General features: G+C 40.9%; 1 protein-coding gene across 2 annotated transcripts; it reads right to left on the bottom strand.

Moving 5' to 3' along the window:
• Positions 1–15,899: 15,899 nt before the first annotated feature.
• On the bottom strand, positions 15,900–22,960 carry rhag (Rh associated glycoprotein). Of its 2 annotated transcripts, XR_014758429.1 has the most exons (11): positions 22,669–22,960; positions 19,702–19,885; positions 19,391–19,541; positions 19,150–19,297; positions 18,635–18,801; positions 18,312–18,449; positions 18,039–18,160; positions 17,781–17,854; positions 17,497–17,570; positions 16,699–17,374; positions 15,900–16,562 (listed from the first exon to the last, which is right to left on the bottom strand). XR_014758429.1 is itself a non-coding variant. In XM_084699517.1 (10 exons), the coding sequence occupies exons 1-10, from the start codon at positions 22,844–22,846 to the stop codon at positions 17,300–17,302; spliced, it is 1,311 nt and encodes a 436-aa protein (XP_084555643.1). In that variant the 5' UTR covers positions 22,847–22,960; the 3' UTR covers positions 15,900–17,299. The 2 variants fall into 2 exon arrangements, 1 of the variants encoding a protein (XP_084555643.1); XM_084699517.1 differs by having other exon boundaries at positions 15,900–17,374.
• Between the last annotated feature and the right edge of the window lie 318 nt (positions 22,961–23,278).

Below are 23,278 nucleotides of genomic sequence, written 5' to 3'. Positions count from 1 at the left end.
GATATTGAAAATGGACCACGGCCATAAATGCTGTGTTCCAGGCTGTACAGGGAAGGCTAACACTCAGTCTTCCCAAAGAGCCAAACATTCGACAGGCATGGCTGCTGTTGTTTATGAGAAGATCCCGGCGAAGATCGACAATCCTTCATTTGCTCTGAACATTTCACCGAAGACAGTTTTGACAACCTTGGACAATTTCAAGCAGGATTTGCTAGGAAGCTGAACCTGGAAAGAGGTGCTGTTCCGACCGTATAATCATTGCAACCGCAAGCTGTAAGGACAGTATGATGTTGTGCTAACAGTTATTAGCAATGCTAACGTGTCCTGTGTATAGCATAGGTAGAATGCTAAATACGTTTCTACCAACATCAAATGACTAGCCAGAAAACGAAGAGCAGTCTGGCTTATTGCTAACGCCTGTCTAGATAATCTATTTAAAAAAACTGGAGAAAGGCAGGTGCTAGATACAGGATACGTTAGCATTGCTAGTAGTTAACTGTTACTAGTAACACCTAGACTGTAGTAGGCATGTAAACTAGTTTAGCTTGCTAATGCAAGAGCATAGGTAGAATGTGTGATCATTTAGCCTAGTTTATTGGCAATGGGGCTAATGTTGTTTCATGGTCCTGACTGTTTCATTCAAATACATAACCCATGTCATGTAAATCTACAATTAAAGATGCATGTTTGTCCAGATCTTTGTCAGGTTATTTTTCAGCAAGATATCTAGAGCTAGCTTACTGAAGCCGAGTTGAACCACGATATGGTTTGGTTGCTAAGCCTAACGTTCTACCCACCCAAGTCAATCCAGTTTGCTTCAACAACAGAAGTGGAAACAAGTAATGTTATAATTTCAAATGATATGTAGTCAATCTGTTGAAAACAGTGTTGTGTAGACATAATACATTTATTTGCACGTTTTTATTTCAAGTTTCAGTGAGTGTTGCTGGCCGTGTTGCGTTTTTGCTCCCCAGCTTCACTCGTTGAAAACCAACCAATCAGCGCGCAGCTTATCAAAATATTAATGAGCATACCATTAAAAGAGAAAATCTAGTGTTTTTTCCCGGGAACATTTCAGAGGATCTATCAGGGGGCATAGAAGAGCACCCAGGCCATTTTCAACCCAACCAATGTTACATACCCTATTCCGAGACCTTAAGGAACAGTGTGAAATACCCCAAAAACCCAGTCAATCGCTCCTTTAAGAACACCCTTTAAAAAAAACGAACCCGCTTTTGAAACAAGCGAACCCCCCTTGGAACAAGCTACTGTAACAACGTTGTCACTGGCAGTATTTCAGATGGAATTGCGATTCAAACAGTGCCGTCTGTTAACGTTTACATTCATTCATTTAGCAGATGCTTTTATCTAAAGCGACTTCCAAAAGAGCTTTACAAAGAGCATAGGTCACTGATAATAACAACAAGATAGCCCCAAAAACATTGCGAGTAGCCAAAACATGAAGCACATATTGTGAACAACCAAAATGCCAAAGGTAAGAACCATAAAAGCATGTAGTTATGTTACAATTAACAACATGGACCACTATAAGTGTAAGTGTACCTGTGGAAAAACAAGCAACAATAAAAACAATATATCGCAGCGAGTACAACATTTTTACTCAGTTACCACTAACTAACCACAAGACCAACAATATTAGGGTTAGACTTAAGTCTCTAAGCGAGTCATTGGCTGTGTCTACTACCGCACACTTTACGAAGTACACTGCAATACAGTGCACTGCAAAACAGTGCACTTACATATTCAGTGCACTCCGTCGCTGATAAGTGCTGTCTGAAATGGAACACTTAAGGTGCCAGTATGGTACTCAGACTCCGTTACGGATGGGCGGGCCGCCGGATAGGACGGATTAATTAGCATTTCTGTTTCCTTTATGGTTCTCCGAAGGCTGGGGGTGCTGAAAACAATTCACCGCCAGAACAGTAGGGGAGAAGCGTTTTTTTTGTCGAAAACACGTTGCTTTGTTGCGTCTTTTTAAGTTAGAAATCGTCGTTGTTTATCTCCCACCTCTCATCACACGTGTGACCCTCCTACCAGCTGTCACTAATCAGACGATGAGTGCAGCAGGTGCAGTCACATAATATTATATTAAGGACTGTGTCTAATGCTATATAACCACCTGAAAGAGCAAACTTATCTCTATCATGGTAGGTATTATTTGTGGGGAAAATAGTAGCACTCTATAACAAAATGATATGCTTATCTTATATACACTATAGAAACTATTAAAAAACGATTCCATGAAATGAATACGTTCTTATTTTCTTTGGTATTTTTGTGATTAGCAATGACGATTGCTGGTTAATATGTATGTTGTTGTGCAATGGCAAGTCTCTATTTGATCATGTGACGAGACAATACGATATAGACAAGGCTCTGGGGTTGTGAATTCATTTCTCCACCACCAAGTGTATAATCCAATGTGAAAAATGATAAACAAAAAGACTGATATAATTGGAAACAAAAAGATCCAACCTGCGCAACCTCCTCCATTGCGTTGCGCAGTCTTTAGGGTCCAGCTCTACCGCTGCAGATATTGATCGCCACAAATTGGCCGTCATTCGCGCATCTTTATAGTCTTTTATTGATGTGTTGAAGAGGTGAGGATATTTGCGTACCTCCTCAGCAATGCGCTCTTCTGTGTTGGTGATCTCCATCTTCTTAGGTTTTTTTGTGGATTTTAAACATGGAGGTATTGTGATATACGGAATGAAACAGGAAACGCGAGGTACAGAAATGTGAGATTCCGGAAATTATGTTGTTTGGAAATGATGTCGTAGCGGACCAATCAAGGCCAAGGGGTATCCGTCGCTGTACAGCACGGCATGACGGATCAACAGGAATTTCAACGGTGCACGGGAGAGCTCTCCGAAGGCCCCAGAGACGAGGGAGAGGGTGTTCCAGGGCGTTCCATCTATGTGTAGGCCGTTCCCATGTGTCCGTAATTGTGAAGTACGGAGTACCATATAACGGCCTTTACATTAAACACTTGGCGGAAGTGACGGACGCAAATCTGCTCGCGACACCCGCAAAACCTGCCAAAATGAACGCGCTTCTCCACCCCAAGTGGAAAAGGCTGCCGAAAGCCTCCTCCTCTTCCGCTACGTAGTCAAGATGGCATCCGTTTAGGGCGAGTATTGTCCATCGTTGTACACAGTTTTTTTGGACCGTTTACAGTGTACCATCCGGGTACTTTCAGTGCACTGCCGGTTTTGTGAGTGAAGTGCCCTAAGCACTGAAAGTCAGTGCTCGAAGTGCACAAGTGCGCGGTAGTAGACACAGCCTCATTGTGATCCTCGAGGAAACTAACATTGGGGCAAGCAAACCATTCCTAAGTACTGTTGTACTCCCGGAACAAGTGCGTCGTGAGCCTTGTTAACTGAAAATATGCCCCCAAAACGTAAATACGTTTGACATTAATTTAGGGAGACATGGCAAATTCAAAAGAAGTTTGCTAGAGGCAAGCTGGCTGCGGTTGCTAGCCACAATTTACAGATTGTTTGAAAGCGCCGGTGGTACGTCCCAACTGGTTCCCAATTCAACTGGTTCCCCAGCTGTGCGTGCACCTATCAGTCTGCCTCCATCACCAGATTTGTCGCAAATTTGCAAACATATTACTGGCGATTTTCAAGTCCGATCTCATATTTGCAGCGGGAAATATGAAAGTAGGCCAATAGGCGCACTACATTGGGCTACCATTCGCGACAAAATAAATGGAGACAAAATAAAACATTTGCAGGCTCGCATGAAGTGGGATTCGATCTCACTAGAGCCAAAATACATAAGCATCGCAGACAGTTGATTTACACTGCGAGCTACACCAGCTCACATTATTTAGCAAAATCTTTACGTATTTGTTAACTACGTTGGCCTTCAGGTAACATTTTGATTTGGCTTCTTCTGAATCAACTGGTTCCCATAGACACTACCCGAATGTAGGCTACTATGCACGTATTTGGGGTTGTTTCGCGGCAATAGCCGTATTTTCCACAACATCAAAGCTCCTCTGACACCACATATTAAAAATTCATACTAACAACGTCACAGCTAACTCAGACAATACGATCAAAATAGCCTTCGCGTAAAGGCCGATTTATACTTCTGCGTTTTTACGCACACTCACACGGGGAACGCCCTCTCCGTCAAGAAACGCCCTCTCCGTGTCCTCTCCGAGCCTCTTGCAGAGCTCTGCGTGTACCTCCTGATTTTCCTGACTATCCGTCTGTCCTTCCGTCATTTTACGGATACCCCTTGGCTGTGATTGGTCCGTATTAACAACCGCTTGCGTCAGGGGCGGGGTTGCCGTGACCAACAAGAGAACAGAATCCTTTGACCTCCATTATTGTAAGTTTTTACAATTCATATTTCAGCTAAACAGTACATGTAAATCAGCATCTGAATTCAAATGTGACGAGAAATGGGCAGTGTAGTTTCTAAGAATGTGCTTATTTTATTGATGAAGCGGCTAATTTGTAAATTTGCTCCAACTTTTCGATAACCTAGCGAGCATTGCAGTGCAGCGCCATCTACTGTTCTAGCGGTGAATTGCTTTCAGCACGCAGAGCCTTCGGAGTAGTACAAATTCAACCGATCAGTCCGACTCCATGCATGCGTCTGTCCGTTAACGGAGACGCTGAAGTATAAATCGGCCTTAACCCTTTGAAACACAACATGTGACTATTCGTTTCCTATGCGATTTTGTGTACGGCTGAGTGATTATTCGCTGTATGTTTTGAAATCAATTCATTTCATATGTAGCAAGCACTACATTACAGCCATTCGCCGTGACAAAATAAATGGAATCTGAGAAAATAAAACATTCGCTCACTCGCATGAAGTGGGATTCGATCACAAGAGAGCTAAAATACAACCTGCATCACATCATCATCTCTACAGCTTAACTCAGTGACCTACCGAAGCACTACGTGTTTGTCTACTAGTTACATATTTCACAACTACGTCAGCATCCAGCTAACCTTTTGTCTTGAACTGATCTGAGACAACTGGTTACCTGGGCTAGTTTAGGAAATACCCGATGATAGTTATAACGTTTCTTTCCTCGCATCTACGACCATATTAACTACTACGACTCCATCATAACCACCTACTAAGGTACACATTGTGACTAATAAATATTGTTTAGGCTAACAGTAACGATAACCCGTAGTCAAATATCAATTACTACCACCGAGAAAATTACGGAAAAAAACAGCTTTCATCTGAGAATGCCTGTGCCTCGTCCATTAATTGTATTGTGTAATTGTATATAGCAGAAGTTATCCCTTCACTTCGTGAGAAATTCATGAAAAGCGTGAGAAATACTGTCAGAAATATTAATCTATCAACCATAGTCACTGAGGTTAAAACATTGCATCTTTTAACCATAGCGAACAGTAATGAGATGCTATTTCATTGTTCAGTAAACATAAAACTATTGTTATAATGTTGAAGCCCACATTATACCCTGTGTAATCTGTTGAATCAGCCGGAATAGCACTGTGCCTAGTTGAGGTCTAGCTTGGGGCATGCAAGACAGTTGGACTTCCCTTTTTGCAAGTTTAAACATTATCCATTCCAACCATTAATTTTCTGTCAGTAAATCCAGTTCTTAATACTAGTGTGTTCTGCTCGTCTCAGCGGTGTTGTCTTTATCTGTCCTATTTTTTCCACTAGGGGCATCATACAGGAGCAATCACTTTTTCAAACCATAGTATAGGGAAGACTATTATGAATATTAGCAACAGTAAGCTAAATATGGTACCACGGATGTCACAATACTACGGACAAGGAAATGGGTGATCTTTTCTACCTTTCCCTGCTTACTGTCTCCTATCTTTTTAGCCTATTTAGTCTACACCCTATGTCTCTGTTGGCGGTTGGTTTCTTCACTGAGGTTGAGACGCGCCTTTCTTTAAGAGAATGACTCCCCTTTGTAGTCAGACTTGTGCCTCAAGACTGTGGTGAGTAACTAATCTGTCCCTGTATCAATGTCCCTTACTTTCTTACAATGTGACAAATGCATCTAAGACGTCCTCTCTGCTATTTTGACTGCAGTGGGTGTGGTGAGCAGTACCTGTTATGGTCCCTCCCACCTGGGATGGACCAGTTCTTTCTTTTAATAACTTTAATCAATACCCAATCTCCTGGTTTGACTCATCCACTCTACATCATTTTAGATTCTCTGTTTAACCAAATCACACCTCTTTTTGTCAAAGACATGATAAAAACCATTGTCATCCCAAACCAGAATTTATTCTGTATGTTTCTCAAATGAAAATATAAACCACATAATGTTCTTAATGTAGCAAGTCACCAAACATTTTTTCCCAACTATATTTTCTATAAAGGTCAGATAGGTAGAACTTCATAACCTGCTTTGACTGCAGTCCAAAACAAGCTAATTAGCACGAACCATCATAACCACAATTTATCAGACTTAATGAGTCTTCCCAAATTCTTTCAGAACAAAGGTTATAATAACCCTCCTTATGCACTAATACCATTCATTAATACAATCTCACCACAGACTAACTGTTTATCCCAACCATTGTGTCATGCTCTTGACAAAACATCAAAATAAAACTTAAAGCCAAATTACATTCAAACTCAAAATAAAAGTATATTTTAGTTATTTTCTCTTTCTCATTTGTAACCAAATTGCATCCAATACCTTTATCAAAACTCTTAAAAACCCTAGATTTGACTATTTGAAAAATGTTTTCCCATATACCTAAAGTATATGCGATAGTTCCCTTTTCAGAACATCAAAGTGTTTGAACCAATAAACAAAACACATTCCTTTGCCAAATAAAAACAACCTTCCTGTGTAAACACAAACTTCCCATAAGTTCCCATAACACCCAAGGTTGCCATTATTGACTAAATCTCACCGTTTGATTTCAAAATTAGCCTTCTACTAATTCTCTGAGTCACATTTCAATTTGCTTTAAACTATCGTTATCATAATGTTGTTTCACCAAATCAATGTTCGGACAGTTAAAACTGCTCCCAGACCTAAGTCGCTCATGCCAGTATTACACTCCGTAATCACGTCAACCAAACAATGCCCTTAAGACAAAAGAAAGAACGAGATCGCGAATACAAGCGGCCGAAATGAGCTTTCTCCGCAAGGTGTCCGGGCTCTCCCTTAGAGATAGGGTGAGAAGCTCGGTCATCCGGGAGGGGCTCAGAGTAGAACCGCTGCTCCTCCGCGTCGAGAGGAGCCAGCTGAGGTGGCTCGGGCATCTGATTAGGATGCCTCCTGGACGCCTCCCTGGTGAGGTGTTCCGGGCACGTCTCACTGGGAAGAGGCCCCGGGGAAGACCCAGGACACGCTGGAGGGACTATGTCACTCGGCTGGCCTGGGAACGCCTCGGGGTCCCCCAGGAAGAGGTGGTGGAAGTGGCCGGGGAGAGGGAAGCCTGGGCCTCCCTGCTTAGGTCGTTGCCCTCGCGACCCGATCCCCGGACAAGCGGCAGATGACGACGACAAACTTATTATTATTATTATATTAGCAGACTAGGCTGTGAAGGACTAAAATGTTTTGCTTAGGATTGTGGGTAGTGAAGATAGCAAAAAAGGACTACTCACTCTTCTTCTTGCCAACTAATGTTGGCGCCAGACAGACAGACAGCCAATCAGATATGAAATACAAGATGACGCTATGGTGGGGCTACCGGCTCTCTGCCCCACTTGGCATCAAATTCGTGTGATCTACATTGATGGATTAGAATTCTGAGCATGCATATTAATACCAGAAAATGTCTAATATAAAGAGAACTGCCACTCGCGGGAAACTTCCGGGTTCTGAACTGGTTGAAATTCCATGTGAGGGTGCTAACGAGCGAGTGCAGAATGAATGGAGGTCTATGGAGCGGTACCCGTCAAAATCCACTTTTCTCAGGATATCATTTCTTGTCTAGTAATTTGAATTCTGAATTTGAAAGGCGAGGCAAAAATAATACATACTGCTGGCTGTTAGATTTTTTTTAAATCGCCTTTCTGTTCTAAAAAGCTTTTGAAAATGTCATTGACGTCATACACATCATACAACCAGAGCTACTGCTTTAAGGCAAGCTCTGGTCACTTACTTTTTTCTCTCAGGGCATCGACAACACAGCTGACAGGTTAGCCTCTCCCTGTCAATACACATGCTAGAAAGAGTTTTGGCTTGCTAATGTTGTTGCTAATGTTGCTAATGCTCTGACATTCTGATTCCGCTACGGATGCCATCAAGCGGGAGCTCTGGTCGTATCAGTCCTTCACTAACCAATCAGCATTCATTAGCAGAATGCTAGCGTGTTATGGTCAACAACGACTCACCCTGTAAGAAATCAAAAGGACATAAGTACTCGTTCATTCAACTTTCGACCTATAATCCATGTTGAACATGCAAAAACTTCAATCAAATCGGAGATTTCTCAAAGACAATCAAGCGAAAGAGACAAATTTAGCCGTTTAGCTCCATAGACTCCCATACAACATGCACTCGCTCGCGATCACCCCCAGTGGAACTTTGGTGGAACTGCAGCCAAATTCGGTACAATGGGGCTTAATAAGGAGTGGCAAGGCTCTCCTTAAACAGGCTCTGTTAATACTTTCCCACATCCAATGTACATTGTCCTGTAGAGAGGGGCTAGCCCCACCTTTACGATTAGCCTATGCTAACTCGAATCGGCAGAACGCAGTCTGAAGCAGCAAGGCAGGGACCAATGAACATGAAATAAAATCCTAACACAAACGAATGAAACGAAACAATTTAGGAAGATGCTATATTCATAGATAATAAAAGATTTAAAGTAAACAAACATGTAAAAAAAAGATAAATAAAAAATAACATAATTGTGTTGCAGTTCCTTCTTTTGATAACAGCAACTGCACTGCCCCACCTGCCCCTAATGACCAGTCGCCACTGTAGCCATCTGATTATTTAGGCTAAACGTGGCAAACTGAGCCTGGATTTATGAAGATTTTATTGATTTCAGAAAACTTGATGATTGTTCGATTGTTATACATTGCTACAACTTAAAACTCACCTTTTCTGACAACGTCAAAGCAGGTTTTTATCGACACAGAATAAAACAACCGTGACCGTCTCTTAAGTGCAAGAAAATGCAGGCTCAGGTGGCGGTTGCGTGCAGGACCGCAGAGCGGGGGCGGATGTACCGGGGTGGCATGGGGTGGCAACTGTCACCCTAAAAATAGCTTTGCCACCCCAGTTGGCAGCTTTGAAAACAAAGAAAAGTCGTGGCTCATTTGCAAGAGCGAATTTTTTATATCCGACTGCAAGCAAATGCAGCATGAGATAACTCCAAACCCCCTCCCCACTCCGCCGAGTTGGACATTTGCCACAGCGAATTTCTAATATCCCAATGCAAGGGAATGGGCAGCACTACACGACTCAAACCCCCCTACCCTCTCGTACATTTGCGAGTGCAAATTTCCCCCAAAAAAGTCCTCCCAAGAAAAAAGGTCCCAAAAAAACCTCCCAAAAAATCTGCAGATTTGTTTTCATTTTCTGCGGTTATTCAGACAAAAAACTGTGGAATTACAATAGCCTTCCTGTTCTTTTGTCGGAGCGACCGAAGATGTTCCACAACAGTTTGACGCGGAATAGGCTATGGTCGATTGAATGTTGACAAACTTTGCAGAAAAGTATTGATCCATCCTCATGAAGATCGCCTGAACACTCACTGTCCCTGTCAACTGTCAAACTGTCTATTCAAGTAATTTTGGTTGATAAGTGTTTCCGTGTCAATTTTTCAGGGCTGAATCTAAGCAATGTTTTAATATTGGCTATGTCTAATGTAAACGTTAGGCCTATTGTATCAGTTTCAGGGTTGACAGACTTCCTTTTATTGCTATCACAAACCTACTCTTACAAAAAAGAAGTATTTAAAGTATACTGTAAGTATACTAAAATATGGATAGTACACTTTTAGTTCACTTTTGATATACTTTTAAGAAGTATTCTTAGAAAATAGTTCACTTTTAATATACTTTTAAGAAGTATACTTAAAACATAGTTTACTTTTAATATACTTTTAAGTATGCTTTGAAAATAGTTCACTTTTGAATACTGAAAAGTAGCCTGTGTTGTGCACTTTCAATTCATCAAGTATACTTCCTCAAGTACTTCAAAGTATACTTGGGAATACTCTAAAGTAACCTGTGTAGTGCACTTTCAGTTCATCAAGTATACTTCCTAAAGAACCTCAAAGTATACTTTGCAATACTTTCAAGTGCACTTTCATTTATTGTAAGCACGTCAACAAGTAAACTTCTAAGTGTAATCTTACAATTATTTACTAATGTATTAAAATGTTTATGGGCCCCTCAAACGCCTCAGATCTTGAGTCACTTGGCGAGAACGGGGCCCTCATAATAGTTTACTGCAGATTCGTAGCTCTTCACTACGTACTCAATAACGTACTTTTAAGAAGTATGCTTAGAAACAGAAAATGGTATACATTTTTTCTGGAGTAGGATGTATGTTTTCTATTATCATACAGCAAAAACAGTCAAAATAATTTTAAAGTACATTACAGGTTACATTTTTTAGATCCATCTCATTCTAATTATTCATGTCTATGAAAATCTAATGCATTGCACATTGAATCTTTTTTTGTTACTGAAGCTGTAACCTTAATTACTGCTAAAACATTCTGAAACCCTATACTCTTATACTAATAATAATCAATTGGAGTATTAATGGAAAAAACTGGAATACTTGAGAATTTGAAGGTTATACTGTCAAACTGACTGAAGAACGAAATAACGACGTGAAATAACGAAGATAGTGTGGCTCATTGGCTAGTCAATTCCCATGATGCAAGGCGGTAAATAGTGTTAACATTTGCTGATAAGTTTGCCGTTTGTTCGAAATACAAATGTAACTTCATGAATTTAATTTTTTAAATGTGTCTGCTTAGAATGTAGTTTTGTTGCGTGGTAATAGTCATTATTGTGCTTGTTTACCATTGTAACCATGAGTTAAATGACTGTTACATTTGATAAGAACAGCTGGATTTTACGAACGAAATTGAGTATGTAGTGAAGAGTTATGAATCTGCAGTAAATTGTTATGAGGGTCCTGTTCTCGCCAAGTGACTGAAGATCTGAGGCGTTTGAGGGGCCCATAAACATTTTAACATTAGTAAATAATAGTAAAATTACATTTAGAAGTTTACTTGTTGACATACATTAAATGAAAGTGCACTTGAAAGTATTGCAAAGTATACTTTGAGGTTCTTTAGGAAGTATATTTCATGAACTCAAAGTGCACTACACAGGTTACTTTAGAGTATTCCAAAGTATACTTTGAAGTACTTTAGGAAGTATACTTGATGAACTGAAAGTGCACTACACAGGCTACTTTAGAGTATTCCAAAGTATACTTTGAAGTACTTGAGGAAGTATACTTGATGAACTGAAAGTGCACTACACAGGCTACTTTGCAGTATTCAAAAGTTAACCTTGAAATACACTACAAGTGTACTTTAAAGTGTACTAAATGACCTAAAAAGTGGGCCAATTCAGTTTACTTAGTACAAAAAAAGTATATAAATAAGTACACTGCTAGTATACTTTAAGTAACATGATTATAGTATACTTTTTATACTAAGTATACTTACAAAATAAACTTGAAGTATACTTCTTTTTTGTAAGGGTAGGCTACTACCTACACTTGTGGAAATGGTCTCTGTTTACAAGTTAAACATTTAGAAAAGAATACAGACATAATGAGTTGACAAGCTTATTTAAATTTTGCCTCAGACCAATGCATTCATTTATGAAATTCCGCAGGTTTTTGTAAAACATAACTCGCGAATTTTGGGCCTGCTAATATCCCACTGCAAGTGAATGCAGCACTAGACGACTCCAACCACCCTCCCCACATCGCAGACTGAGACCAAGGTGAAATCAGTTTTATATTCGAGATTCAACAGACTTTCATATTTGTACCTCTGTTCAGGCTCTGTGTCATATTTAGGGACCGGGGTAAAAGAGTAGACAGCCTAAATGCCGAAAAAATCTAGCAGCCATTTGAATACACACCATTTTCAGTGTTTCTTCAAAAAAATTGTCAATATGGACCATACAAACTTCAAACTTGTGGCACATTATTCTACTACTAGCCGGCCAAGTTGTCCAAACTTTGGCTGGATGATACAGTTTATTTTGGATTAGCCAATAAATCAATGAAAACACTTCTGACATTTTTGTTCAGTGTTTCCTCTATCTTTGATTCAAGGCTTTTATAATGTGCCATAATAATGTAGCCTTATGTTTTTGAGTTAAAATGTCTTAATTTGGGTGCATTCCAAATAAAAATTGAATCCAAATAAATATTAATTAATATGACTGCGATTAAATCAGCATATATACTTCTGCCACGGGGGTGCCACCCCTCAAAATCTCCTGCCACCCTCTTGCCACCCCATGAATATTTTTCTAGATCCGCCCCTGCCGCAGAGTAAACAGAGTAGGAGGCATACCCCCCCCACCCCCTTGTGACTTCCACTCTCGTTGCCCATAGGCTTATCGATTGGAAGTGAATAAAGCTACTTTATGAAATGTTCTTGGCCATTTTTTTAATCGAGGTATACATTAAATTCTGCAGCTGTTTAAATTCACTATTATTTATTAATTTTCCTCAGAGGGGCACTTTGATTCAAGGAGGGCAAACGGGCAGTTGCCCGGGCAACCTTAGCCATAGCTTGTGCACGTCCCTGCGTTTCTGTTTGGCGCACATGGCTAACTATACATACACAGGACTGGCTGGCTCCGCTTGGCCAAAACAATTGTGAATAAATGTTTTGAATTCTGAATACTTGGTGAGATTAAAAACATTTTAGTGACCATTAGTGACAATATTAATTTATTTTGAAATTATTGAGACCCCCTTCAAATTTTGCTTTTGAGTCTTTCAGGGGGGGCTCATGGGTTAATCGGGGGGTCGATCCCCCCCGGACCCCCCCCCCTGTATTTCGCACAACACTCAGTGACCGTAGAGAACTACAACTCTGTAATTAAGTTGTCTAACACACCCCCGAGCGTGGTGTACTGTGGGAAGGCAAGCGGTGCAGAGCTTTAAAAAAAGCTAAAGTGGACTGTGCCGCAATCTGCTGTGAAGCGCCTGGAAGCGCCGCCTTTTTTCTTTCGCGCCCATGTTATGAAATGGGACTGACCACACTGGCTGCGAATTGCTGTGAGGCGCCTCGATTGCCTGCGATCTGCAGCGATCGTTTCGGCAACTGGTCAAATTTTTCTGCGAGACGCTTGCGAAATCAGCTGCAGGATGAGAAAAGAAACGGAGCAGAAACGAGTTGTCCTTCTGTTCCTCACTCAAAATTGTCCTTCTCAACTCTTAAAATGAAAGATAAACGTGCTGTGGTCTAAATTCTTTCCAGAGAAAATGTTTAACAGCCTACATACACACACACTTAGCGTGTCATTTCTTTTAATTTAGGCCTACCACAGATTTACAAAAACATTTGTCTGGTTTGGGGCCAGTTCGACCTGTTGCTAGGAGCTACAGACACAGGGGCGTAGCCAGTATTGGGCCAGGGCGGCACTGGCCCGCCCACATTACTCATTGGCCCGCCCAGGCAAGTTTGATCAAAATGCATTTTTAGTTTATTTTAGTGTATTTAAGAAGATATATTAACATAAACCTGATTTATAGTTGACTGGTGCGTGTGTTTAATTTGTTTTCCAAATAAAATGTCAACTGTTGAAGCAAGTTGCAGAACGATAAGAGTTAGCTATGGTTGTTAGGGGTTCCGAAGACTCTGGGCGGCTTTTAGCCAGCTGACTTTGCTAGAGTAGCTGCTTTTTAGCCAATGTACTAACATCGCCACAATAATGGCTAAACAAGTGACCTACCCCGGACGTTTTTAGCCTGTCGTCTGGTAGGCTACATTTGCCCTGTCATCTTGCCTCAGTGTGCACCGAACTCTGCTTAGATTCATTTTTTGCCTTCTGCCTGCTCTGTTTTGTGCTTGTAATAAGTGTGCGCTCTGCGCTTTTATCATCTACCCCAGTCTCCACTGAGTTGCCTATTCTTTCCACTATGCTGGTTTGTCCAGCCTTTATTGAGCTTTGTTGGTTGAACATGATGTTTAGAGAGTGTTTTGTTGTTGCCTTTGCTGAATATTGCAAAGTAAAGGTGTCACTGTTTTTGCAGTTGGTCTATAATTTTTTCTACTCTCTAACATGGTGTCGTAACTGGGTGCAAGCGTACGACGGTCGCGTAGCATCGGACGCTCTCTGTCTACACTGTATCAGTCAAATTCACTTCTGTTACGTAAACTAACATGTGCTAGACTACAGAGCTTCAAATGCGAGCAACAACAACAAATTGAAACAGCGCGTCCAACAAAAATGTCTGCCAAAATGTAGCACAAATTATTTTTTTTCTTGCAAAAATTGTAGGCCCATTCACTTTTGCACTGGCCTGCCCAAAATACAATTTCGGCCTACGCCCCTGTACAGACAGCATAGCCAGGGGCGGATCTACCGGGGTGGGGTGGCAACTGCCACCCAAAATATTGCCTTGCCACCCCGTCTGCCACCCCAGTTGGCAGCTTTGAAAAAAAAGAAAAGTTGTGGCTCATCGAACATTTGCGAGAATAAATGTATATCACACTGCAAGCGAATGCAGCACTAGACAACTCCAACCCCCCTCCCCACTCCGCAGGGTCAGACATTTGCGAGAGCGAATTTCTAATATACAAGCAAAATCTACAGATGTTTTTTCACATTTTCTGCAGTTACTCAGACTGAAACTCTGCAGAATTCCGATAGCCTTCCTATTTTTGTGTTAAACCAAATGTGTTTAACTTTAAAATGTAATAAACTTTCTTCCGGGGGAGCATGCCCCCGGACCCCCCTAGAGGGTTGGGGGATTCGCTGTATCCTTCTCACCTTTTTCACCCCTGACCTGTTTGCATGCCTGTTATTAGCAAGGGGGTTTAGCACTTTTGCAAAGCACTGTATTCATGTCATATTCTCATTCTGAGCTGAGCACCCCTAAAGGTCTGATCCTAGAATCACCCCTGAGTCTAGGCCTAGTCATATTTTCGTTATCACACGATGACTGACATATTGTCACATTATAAACATATTTTTCCAAACAGGCTTAATAATTTTATTAGCTAAATACTAAATACATTTAAGTGATTTGCATAGTCAATGGTCATTGATAAAATCATTTCATATTTTATCATTATATCCTGGCCATGGATGCATTAATCATTGCCGGCTTTCAAAGATATCAGGTAAAAAGCAATGCGATGTCACCCTTGCCTGTCTTCAAAAGTTGAGAGCCCTGTGTATGTATGCCCAGCTATGTTTAGGCTATAAGTATTGATTGCCGTGAAACCTCACTGCTGTTTTATTTAGTGTGCGTGTGCTTACTTAGGCATCGTGTTGCCGTATTGTGTGCGTGTGCTCACTCATTGCATCTCGTTGATGGTTTGTGTATACTTGCAGTGCCTGTTAGTGTGGTTAGCTGGGCTATCTAGGCATCCTATTTATCAGTGGCACTAGCCCTTGAATACCTGCCGTATGTTTTATTGTTATAATAAATTGAGTACTCTTTTTGATAACTTGTGAAGTCTACTGGTTGTTCACTGAAGCCCCATTCCAGATCCTTAGTTAGACCATTCAAACGAACCATCACACATATTTTGTTTTTGTACACAATCAGACATCTGGGTGTGCTGGACATGTAAATGAGTACTAAGCCCGCCCAGGCCCCCTCGTGGCTACGCTACTGAAACAAATAAATTGTTGCTACATTATATTTGACACTTAATAGTATGCATAGTATGAATAAGTATGTGTGGGGAAAAATAATTCAGAGTGACACTGAGTTAATATAAAAACATATTTATGAATGACTGTATTACTATTGTATACTGTATATACAGAGTTATAATGATTTTCTTTAACAAAATACTAATATTGTTTAGCTAGATACAAAGTCTTTACAAGCACATTCACAGCTCCAATTCTAAATCACTCATACTTAACTATGAGAACAAAAAAACACTATGAACCTATCTATCTGTATGGTTATGGTTTATGACATCCAATCAAGCCAATAATTTCTTTTACAGCCAGCACCCACTCATAGTACTTTGCAGTGTCTAGAAAAATGTACTATATCCATGTAATACATACTATACAGAAATGATTACACTGTAGGTCATCAAAAGTTTGAATCTCAGTGACTTTCTCGCCAATGACCTTTATGTTCTCATTCTAGAGTATGAATGCAACTTCTGAAGTGAATACGTTGCTTCATCTTATGAAAACTGGAGCATTGGAAAGTAGAGCCACTGTGGTATTCACATGCATAAGTAGTATAAACAGGATTTTTTTCTTGACCCGCTTAGAGTGTCCATGCAAGACCCACAGGCTTGTCGCACCGGTGTTGGATCACAGACTCTCAGGAATGAGCTTTAACGAGGTAACCTGCCTCTGCAGACTGTAGTTAGTTCATTCTCTCCACGTAATGAAGGTCTGCATGGATTCTGTCAGTTGGTTTGGTATGGTCACACATTTTGTTATCAAAATGACATAGATACAATAGATACACATGTAAATGGCAGAACCTACACAAAAAAAACTATAAAATGTTTTCATAGGATTGACTCATCAACTACTTACCATTTGCACAGTGGCTCACGATGGTAAATTAAATCAAATTCAGTGTATAAAATCCCTGAAAACAACCTTTTTCACCATTTTGAGAAAAGAAGAAAGGCAGTTGAGTCAATTCAAATGAATGGATTAATAATATTGCTTTGTTGGAACAAAATATGTGAATAACCAATACACACTTTGTGTCAGGTTTAAATCATAGCAAATCATATAATTGTAAGTATGAAATGTGTTTGTGTGAACAAGGTTTCTCATAGGGGAGAAATGTCTTTGTTATTATATCACATCCCTATGGAGAGCAAATAATACACAATGTGATATCATAATATCTCATCATGTATTTTAGAATAATACACTCCAAAACCAAATTCTGTTCAAATTCAATCCAAATTAGTGGACAAAAAGGTTATACACTGTATAGTTACACAAAAAGTGGAACATTACATTTCCCTGCTAAATGTGGTTGAAGAGGAGAGTTGCAGTGAGTTAGCCTGAGCCAAAGACAGTGTAACTTTAAGATGTTAAGGATGCCCTATAATACTTGGCATTGATTGTTGCTGGAATATTTGTTCTGGTACACAATGCCTCCCTTTCACAGCTCAGAACTTTACACTTCAGCTTTGTTCTTGGAATGGTCTCCGTGAGCCAGGCTCTCCTCATTCTCATCCTCTTCCTCAGGTACCTAGAAAAGAATCACATAACCGTGAATCTCCAGTTAGGACAGATAAAGTGTGGCTTGGGTGGGACTTTTTCCTGTTGGAAAGAAAAGATCACTCATACAAATATTTTATTCATCTGTCTTACCTCCCAATAGATTGAGTCATCGAAACAGTTTTGGTCTGGAGGCTGTCCCCAGAATGGAAGCTTCATTATCAGACCTGTAAAAAAAAGAAATATATATACAGTATATATTACATTTTTTTACAGTATGCGAGAGATATTTTAACACTCATACATTACTTTACAGGAACTATACAATGCAATATAATAATATTTTTCTGCAGTCTATGCTGAGACATTTGAAAAACAGTCAGTTTAAGGACTGCATCACTGTTTTCTGTTTGTTGTTTATATGCAGGTCCACCCACCTGTGATGGCCCCTCCCACCAGAGCGAAGCCAAGAGACGAGGCCAGGGCTGCAGCCTGCATTGTAGCCGTGCCCCTGAGGAGAAAACTAGAGGTTAAGGTATGCTTGTTTCATCAAAAACGTTTAGCATTTTAACCATATAAGAAATATTAATTCTGCAAGTAAATCCCACAAAATATTCTTGGAGAGTCTTAAATTGCGCCCAGTCCATATTCTGCCCTAAGAGCTGTTTGAAGTGGTATTATTGGATGTGGCTTACCCTTCCTTCTTTCCTAGAGCCACAGCCACAATGCCAGCCAGACCCCCCAGGATGCCAGGCATGCCGTGCAGATTGTGGACGCCACACGTGTCCTGGATGCCCAGGTTGGATGCAAGGATGGGCTGTAACACAGAGAAGCATGTCATTAACATCTTCGCTACTAAAAATGCTCCACCATATTTCTAGACATCTGGCCATACAATATGGTTGTCTGTCTTGTTTTCTGGTCTACCTTTGTTGCAGGTAAAACCAAGTAATGTGATTGGGACTCACAGTGAGGTACTTGAAGCCCACAGTGGAGATCATGCCAGCCAGGAGTCCAATCAGCATGGCACCAAAAGGCTCGATGTCCATGTCAGCACAGGTCCCCACAGCAACACCACCAGCCAGCGTGGCATTTTGAATGTGGACCTACGGTGTATCAAAACAATGAGTGAGTGCTGCCTGCAACAGTGCATCTAAAATTGCAAAAAAAAAGAGAAAAATTATCTAAAGAGAGAAAGAAGATCATGACCAGAGGGTCCTGCGAAAAGGAGGCATTTGTTCCCCTCCATGTTTGTTTTACTTTTGTAAAGGTGATCTGTGTGGTGTCTCACCATGTCCAGCTTCCCTTTGTGCTCCACAAGGCTGGAGATAGCGTAGGCAGACAGTACACAGGCAGCCAGGGAGAAATAGGTGTTGACCACAGCCTTGAGCTGAGTCAGTCCGGGTTCAGCAATGGCTGAGTTGAAACTCGGCCAGAACATCCACAAGTAGACGGTTCCTGTAATTGAAAGATTTTTCTTAGATATCTTTAATTTATACTGACACTAAGTCAGCTGTGTCACAATTTGGTAACACTTCGCCCACCACCAACACCACTACCACCAGCATTAAAACAATTCTAAGGTCAAACTATTTCCATCCACTAGGTGGAGCAGGTCACTTGAAAGACACAAACATTTAAATATCCTGTCCCCCTACCTCCCTCTATGCAACATGCCAAAACCGACAGAGGATAGATATAATTTCTTACAGTGGTAGTCTACAGTACTTGTATGTAGTGTGTTTACCAATAACATTGACTTAACAATATTATCTGATTACAGCAAAAGTGACAGCTGAGACTCACCAATCATGGCAAACAGGTCAGAGTGGTAGACAGACCCATCGTTTTCATGGCCGTTTCTGAGGGCTGGTCGGTACAGCATGCGAGCCACCGCCAAGCCAAAGTAGGCCCCGAAGGCATGGATGATCATGGAGGCTCCAACATCATTGGCCTGTACAAGACCAAGAAAAGTTATTTTGGGGTACGTTTGGATATAAATTCTAGTGGTTGCCTGTCCTCCACATGTGTACTTAAATGGACCAACCTTTAAGATCTGGACCACGATGTGCTCGTTGATAGAAAAGATGGTGATCTCCAGGATAGTCATGATAAGAAGCTGTACCGGACTGGTTTTGCCCAACACGGCCCCGAAAGAGATAAGAACTGTTGCTGTGCTGAAATCCGCATTGATCATCCTTTCATGGCGAGGAAGAAAAAAGACTTAAGACGGAAAAGACAAATGCTGAAGAATTTTATATTTCCATTGACTAACTAGAACTGTAATTGCATGAAATGTATGATCCTATTTGTATGGTTATCCTGTCTAAATTCAGAGTGACAGTGCATTGGATTTACTTCTCAACTGAGACTTTGATCTTTCCGTTGTCCATGTGCCAGAAACCCTGCATGAGCAGGCCCCACTGCAGGCCGAAGGCAGCCAAGAGCAGGTTGAGTCCAACACTACTGAAGCCATATCTCTTCAGGAAGGTCATCAGGAAGCCAAATCCAATGAATATCATCACATGGACATCCTGGAACACTGGGAACAGAACGGAAGCCAGGACAGTTCAGGGACATTTGACTGTGCAATCTCCATCCTCTAATGTTGAAACAAAATGTGAAAAGTATGAGGATGACTGTCGGTCTGAATGGGTTCGTCTTCAGATTCTCTGTAGTGTACTTGCCCTTGACTAAGAGAGCAAAACTGTTCGTAGTAGGTACTTTAGAAATTACGGATTTCTTTGTTAAAAACATTTGTTGAATCATATTTGTCATGATTACTAATTATTAACTGTACAATGCAAATGTAGGACAAGGGAACTCAGGTTCCTTGTTTCAGAAGTCAATGACCAGTCAGTGGACTATGCCATGGTAACCCCCCATAAGGTCTCATTGTAAATTCCAATCTATCTGAAGGAAGAACAATTCAGTTAGCTGGAAATAGAGCACAGAGATGGCCCTCCTTAACCCTGTGCATCTTTAGCCTCATGCAGCTCTATTCATGGCACATGATCTCAATAAGTCTAAGCTTGTTAGACTTCCACAGTAGGAAGTTGAAAACATTCCTTCCTATTAGTTTCACTTAATACAATTTTAAGGCGGACTTCTTGTGAAAGTATAGTAAACAGTAGTTTGGTATAGAATAGTATATGATGGTATAGTTAAGCATATATTTCTTAAAGTATTGTATGTCTTCCAGTGGAAAACAGGATATGAGCTCTATTATGGTGTCAATGGATACGGAGCTTCTGGTTCCCTAAGCTCCAAGAGACCTGGGCCTCATTCTCCACGCTCCACTCCCATCCGATTCCACCAGTCGCTCACAAAAGGTTTGCTAAAAAGTCCAGCCACAGGAAGTGAGAGACTCAATTCCCCAAAGCCATTAGTCTCCATATGATGGGGGCCCCTCATCTGGAAAGTGCATCAAGATGCGACTACTCACAGAGAAACAATAGAGCTGCAGGTTTTAGTCATTTCCCCAGGTGCTAGTGAACATCATGGAGACTTAAAGGTGTTGGACCAAAAAGGCCTTCTGAGACTGCTGGAGTGGTGTTGGGATGTGGTCAGTCTTCTTTATAAAGGAAAATACCCCCCCCCACCCCACAATTATTATTGCATTGTCTTTTGTGTGTAAACTATTTACAATACCAGTCAAAAGTTTGGACACATTTTCCCATTATATTTGTATCGCCACAACCCCCTGTTATTGCTTGGCTGAACCTTACAAACGGTCTAGTGCATATAACAGGCAGCCAAGATGGATCTTCAAAAATGGATCTTCAAAAACGATCAGATCACACACCCATCATTTCCTCTGTCTTTATCAGATCTCCATCATCATGCTTCCAATGCTTTTTTTGGGTGTGCTAGGGAGACAGAATCCCCCAGGGATAAACCCTCTGTGCCTAAAGGGCACCAGCATCAAACCTATTTTATGACCCAGGGCAGAGTATACCAACTAGGACTTGTACAGTATAAATCACTCCACTCAATACCAACTCAACACAAGTTCCATTTGAGTTTAATGATGGTTGCATTCATTCAGACATTGAAATTCCATTGCTGGTCTGATTTGTGAGGTCTAATCAGAAAATGTGTTTTGCCTTGTAGATCCAGATGCCGTTTTAGCTCAACTACTTTGTGCAAGATAAAATCTGAAATTCCTCCGTCCACTGAGAAACAAGGGATGTCTGACAAAACCTAATTTGCTACCTATCAGTTTCATTTTGTCAACACTTATTTGTCCCTTGATGATAACACCAAACCAGACCAATTTTATTTCTGAAATACATTCCTCCCCATTTCCTTAGCTTTGAACTTAATCACAAAGGCCAGGAACTGACCATACAGTCTACATGCTACATAAGAACCCTGGTGTTTTCTCACACTCTGTCCAGTTTGTAAGGGGTACAAGCTGTGTTTGACTAAATGGATGCAATTTCTTTTGGGCAGAAAAGAGCCTTGTTAAGCACATGGTCCAAAGACAACTTATCAGCAACAAACCTTGAGTTTTTCTCAAAGAAGAAGAATGCAATTAGAAAATTGCCCACACATTATTAATCTTCTTCACCATTTTCTTTTGAAGAAGGTCAAAGGTTTATAATAGTTCTCACATAATTTTCTTCTGTATGTGATGAATATTATAGTAGTGTACTTGGCTAATCTCTATTGGTCATACCTGCCACACCCATTCATGGGCAAACGTCCATACTGTAACTCAACAATTACTTATGTTAGGAGTATTTAAAGGACCGACAGAATATAGAGCATATGCACTCCCAAGAGAAACACAACCGCTTGAGGTAAAACATTGTTGGGGCAAAGCATTCTTTCTTTCTTATTCATATTTATTACAAGGTTTTCATACAGTTTCACGGTCTGAACTAAATCCACCATTCAGTTTAGCCACGCCATTCTCTTTTCCCTCCATCATAAAGGGTCAAAACCCAGCCTTCTCAGTGTGACTGAGATAAAGGGAGACTCTCCCCACTGGCAGCTACAGCACCTGGCCCGTTCCCTGACAGATAATGTGTGTGTGCTTCGATGGACACGCCACATGCCACACTTAAACCTTGAAAAGGTTCAAACACATGAAAAACCCTGAAACCCTGTTTGCAAGGGTTTCTCTACAGGGCAAAATATTCAATTGAGTGTACAAGGTGACAAGAGGAGTAGTTAAGTGGTACAAAATTAGTCAATAGCATTGGTTTGTTAACTGCACAAAATACAATATGACAATGTTGCTTTGAATAAAAGCATCCGCTAAATGATTACATTATTATAAGCTAAGTCACACTATGCCCATGTTAAAGGCATACTTACTGGGATAGAGGTTCATTGGCAGCGACTCTTCATGTGTGGAGTTGTCAGGAGTATCATGGTGTGCTGGTTTGCCATCTTCATAAACCACAAACATAGCAAACAGAATGATAGTGATTATCTCCAGAATCAGAGCCAGGATGGGAAACTTCAGCCTCATGTTTGTGGCGTATGCAGGCATTCTATTAAGCTTTCTTTATCTCTTTCTCTCTCTATCTCTCTTTCTCTCTCTACCACTGACTCAGACTTGGACACACTATCTTTCCTTCCTGGGCTATCGTTTGTGACTTGTGGGGATGTGACGGGAGGGGAACAACTGGTGTCTGGTTTTAAATTGGTGCAGGTTTTGAGGAGACCAATGACAGGGCAGAACAGCATAGCCCTGCTGGCTACTCCCCCTCCTGCACTGTGCTCGTGGGGATGGGTTTCCTCTGCAGAGGGTGTTTACTCCTCTTAAAGAGGGGCCAAAACAAGAAGTTGGCAAAACATAAAGTAATGACACCCTGGCCAATGCGTGGACATGAGAGGAATAGTTAATGAGCTTTCCCCCACTTATCTTTCAGTGCCAAACCAATGTTTGTGGATTGTGAGATATCCAACTCAATGTGTTTAA

The sequence above is a fragment of the Hypomesus nipponensis genome, chromosome 6 (genome assembly GCF_054491055.1).
Source record: "Hypomesus nipponensis isolate SF chromosome 6, ASM5449105v1, whole genome shotgun sequence".
Classification (NCBI taxonomy): domain Eukaryota; kingdom Metazoa; phylum Chordata; class Actinopteri; order Osmeriformes; family Osmeridae; genus Hypomesus; species Hypomesus nipponensis.
Note: the sequence above shows the minus strand (reverse complement) of the source record. Positions and strands in the feature narration are given on the sequence as shown.

Bases quoted from the DNA above. Each gene is read 5' to 3' on its own strand.
- rhag (XM_084699517.1), bottom strand. From the start codon at position 22,846: ATGCCTGCATACGCCACAAACATGAGGCTGAAGTTTCCCATCCTGGCT. The intron at 19,886-22,668 runs GTAAGTATGCCT...TTCTGTTCCCAG, and splicing joins GCCAATGAACCTCTATCCCA to TGTTCCAGGATGTCCATGTG. The intron at 17,571-17,780 runs GTGGGTGGACCT...TTTTTTTTACAG, and splicing joins GGTGGGAGGGGCCATCACAG to GTCTGATAATGAAGCTTCCA.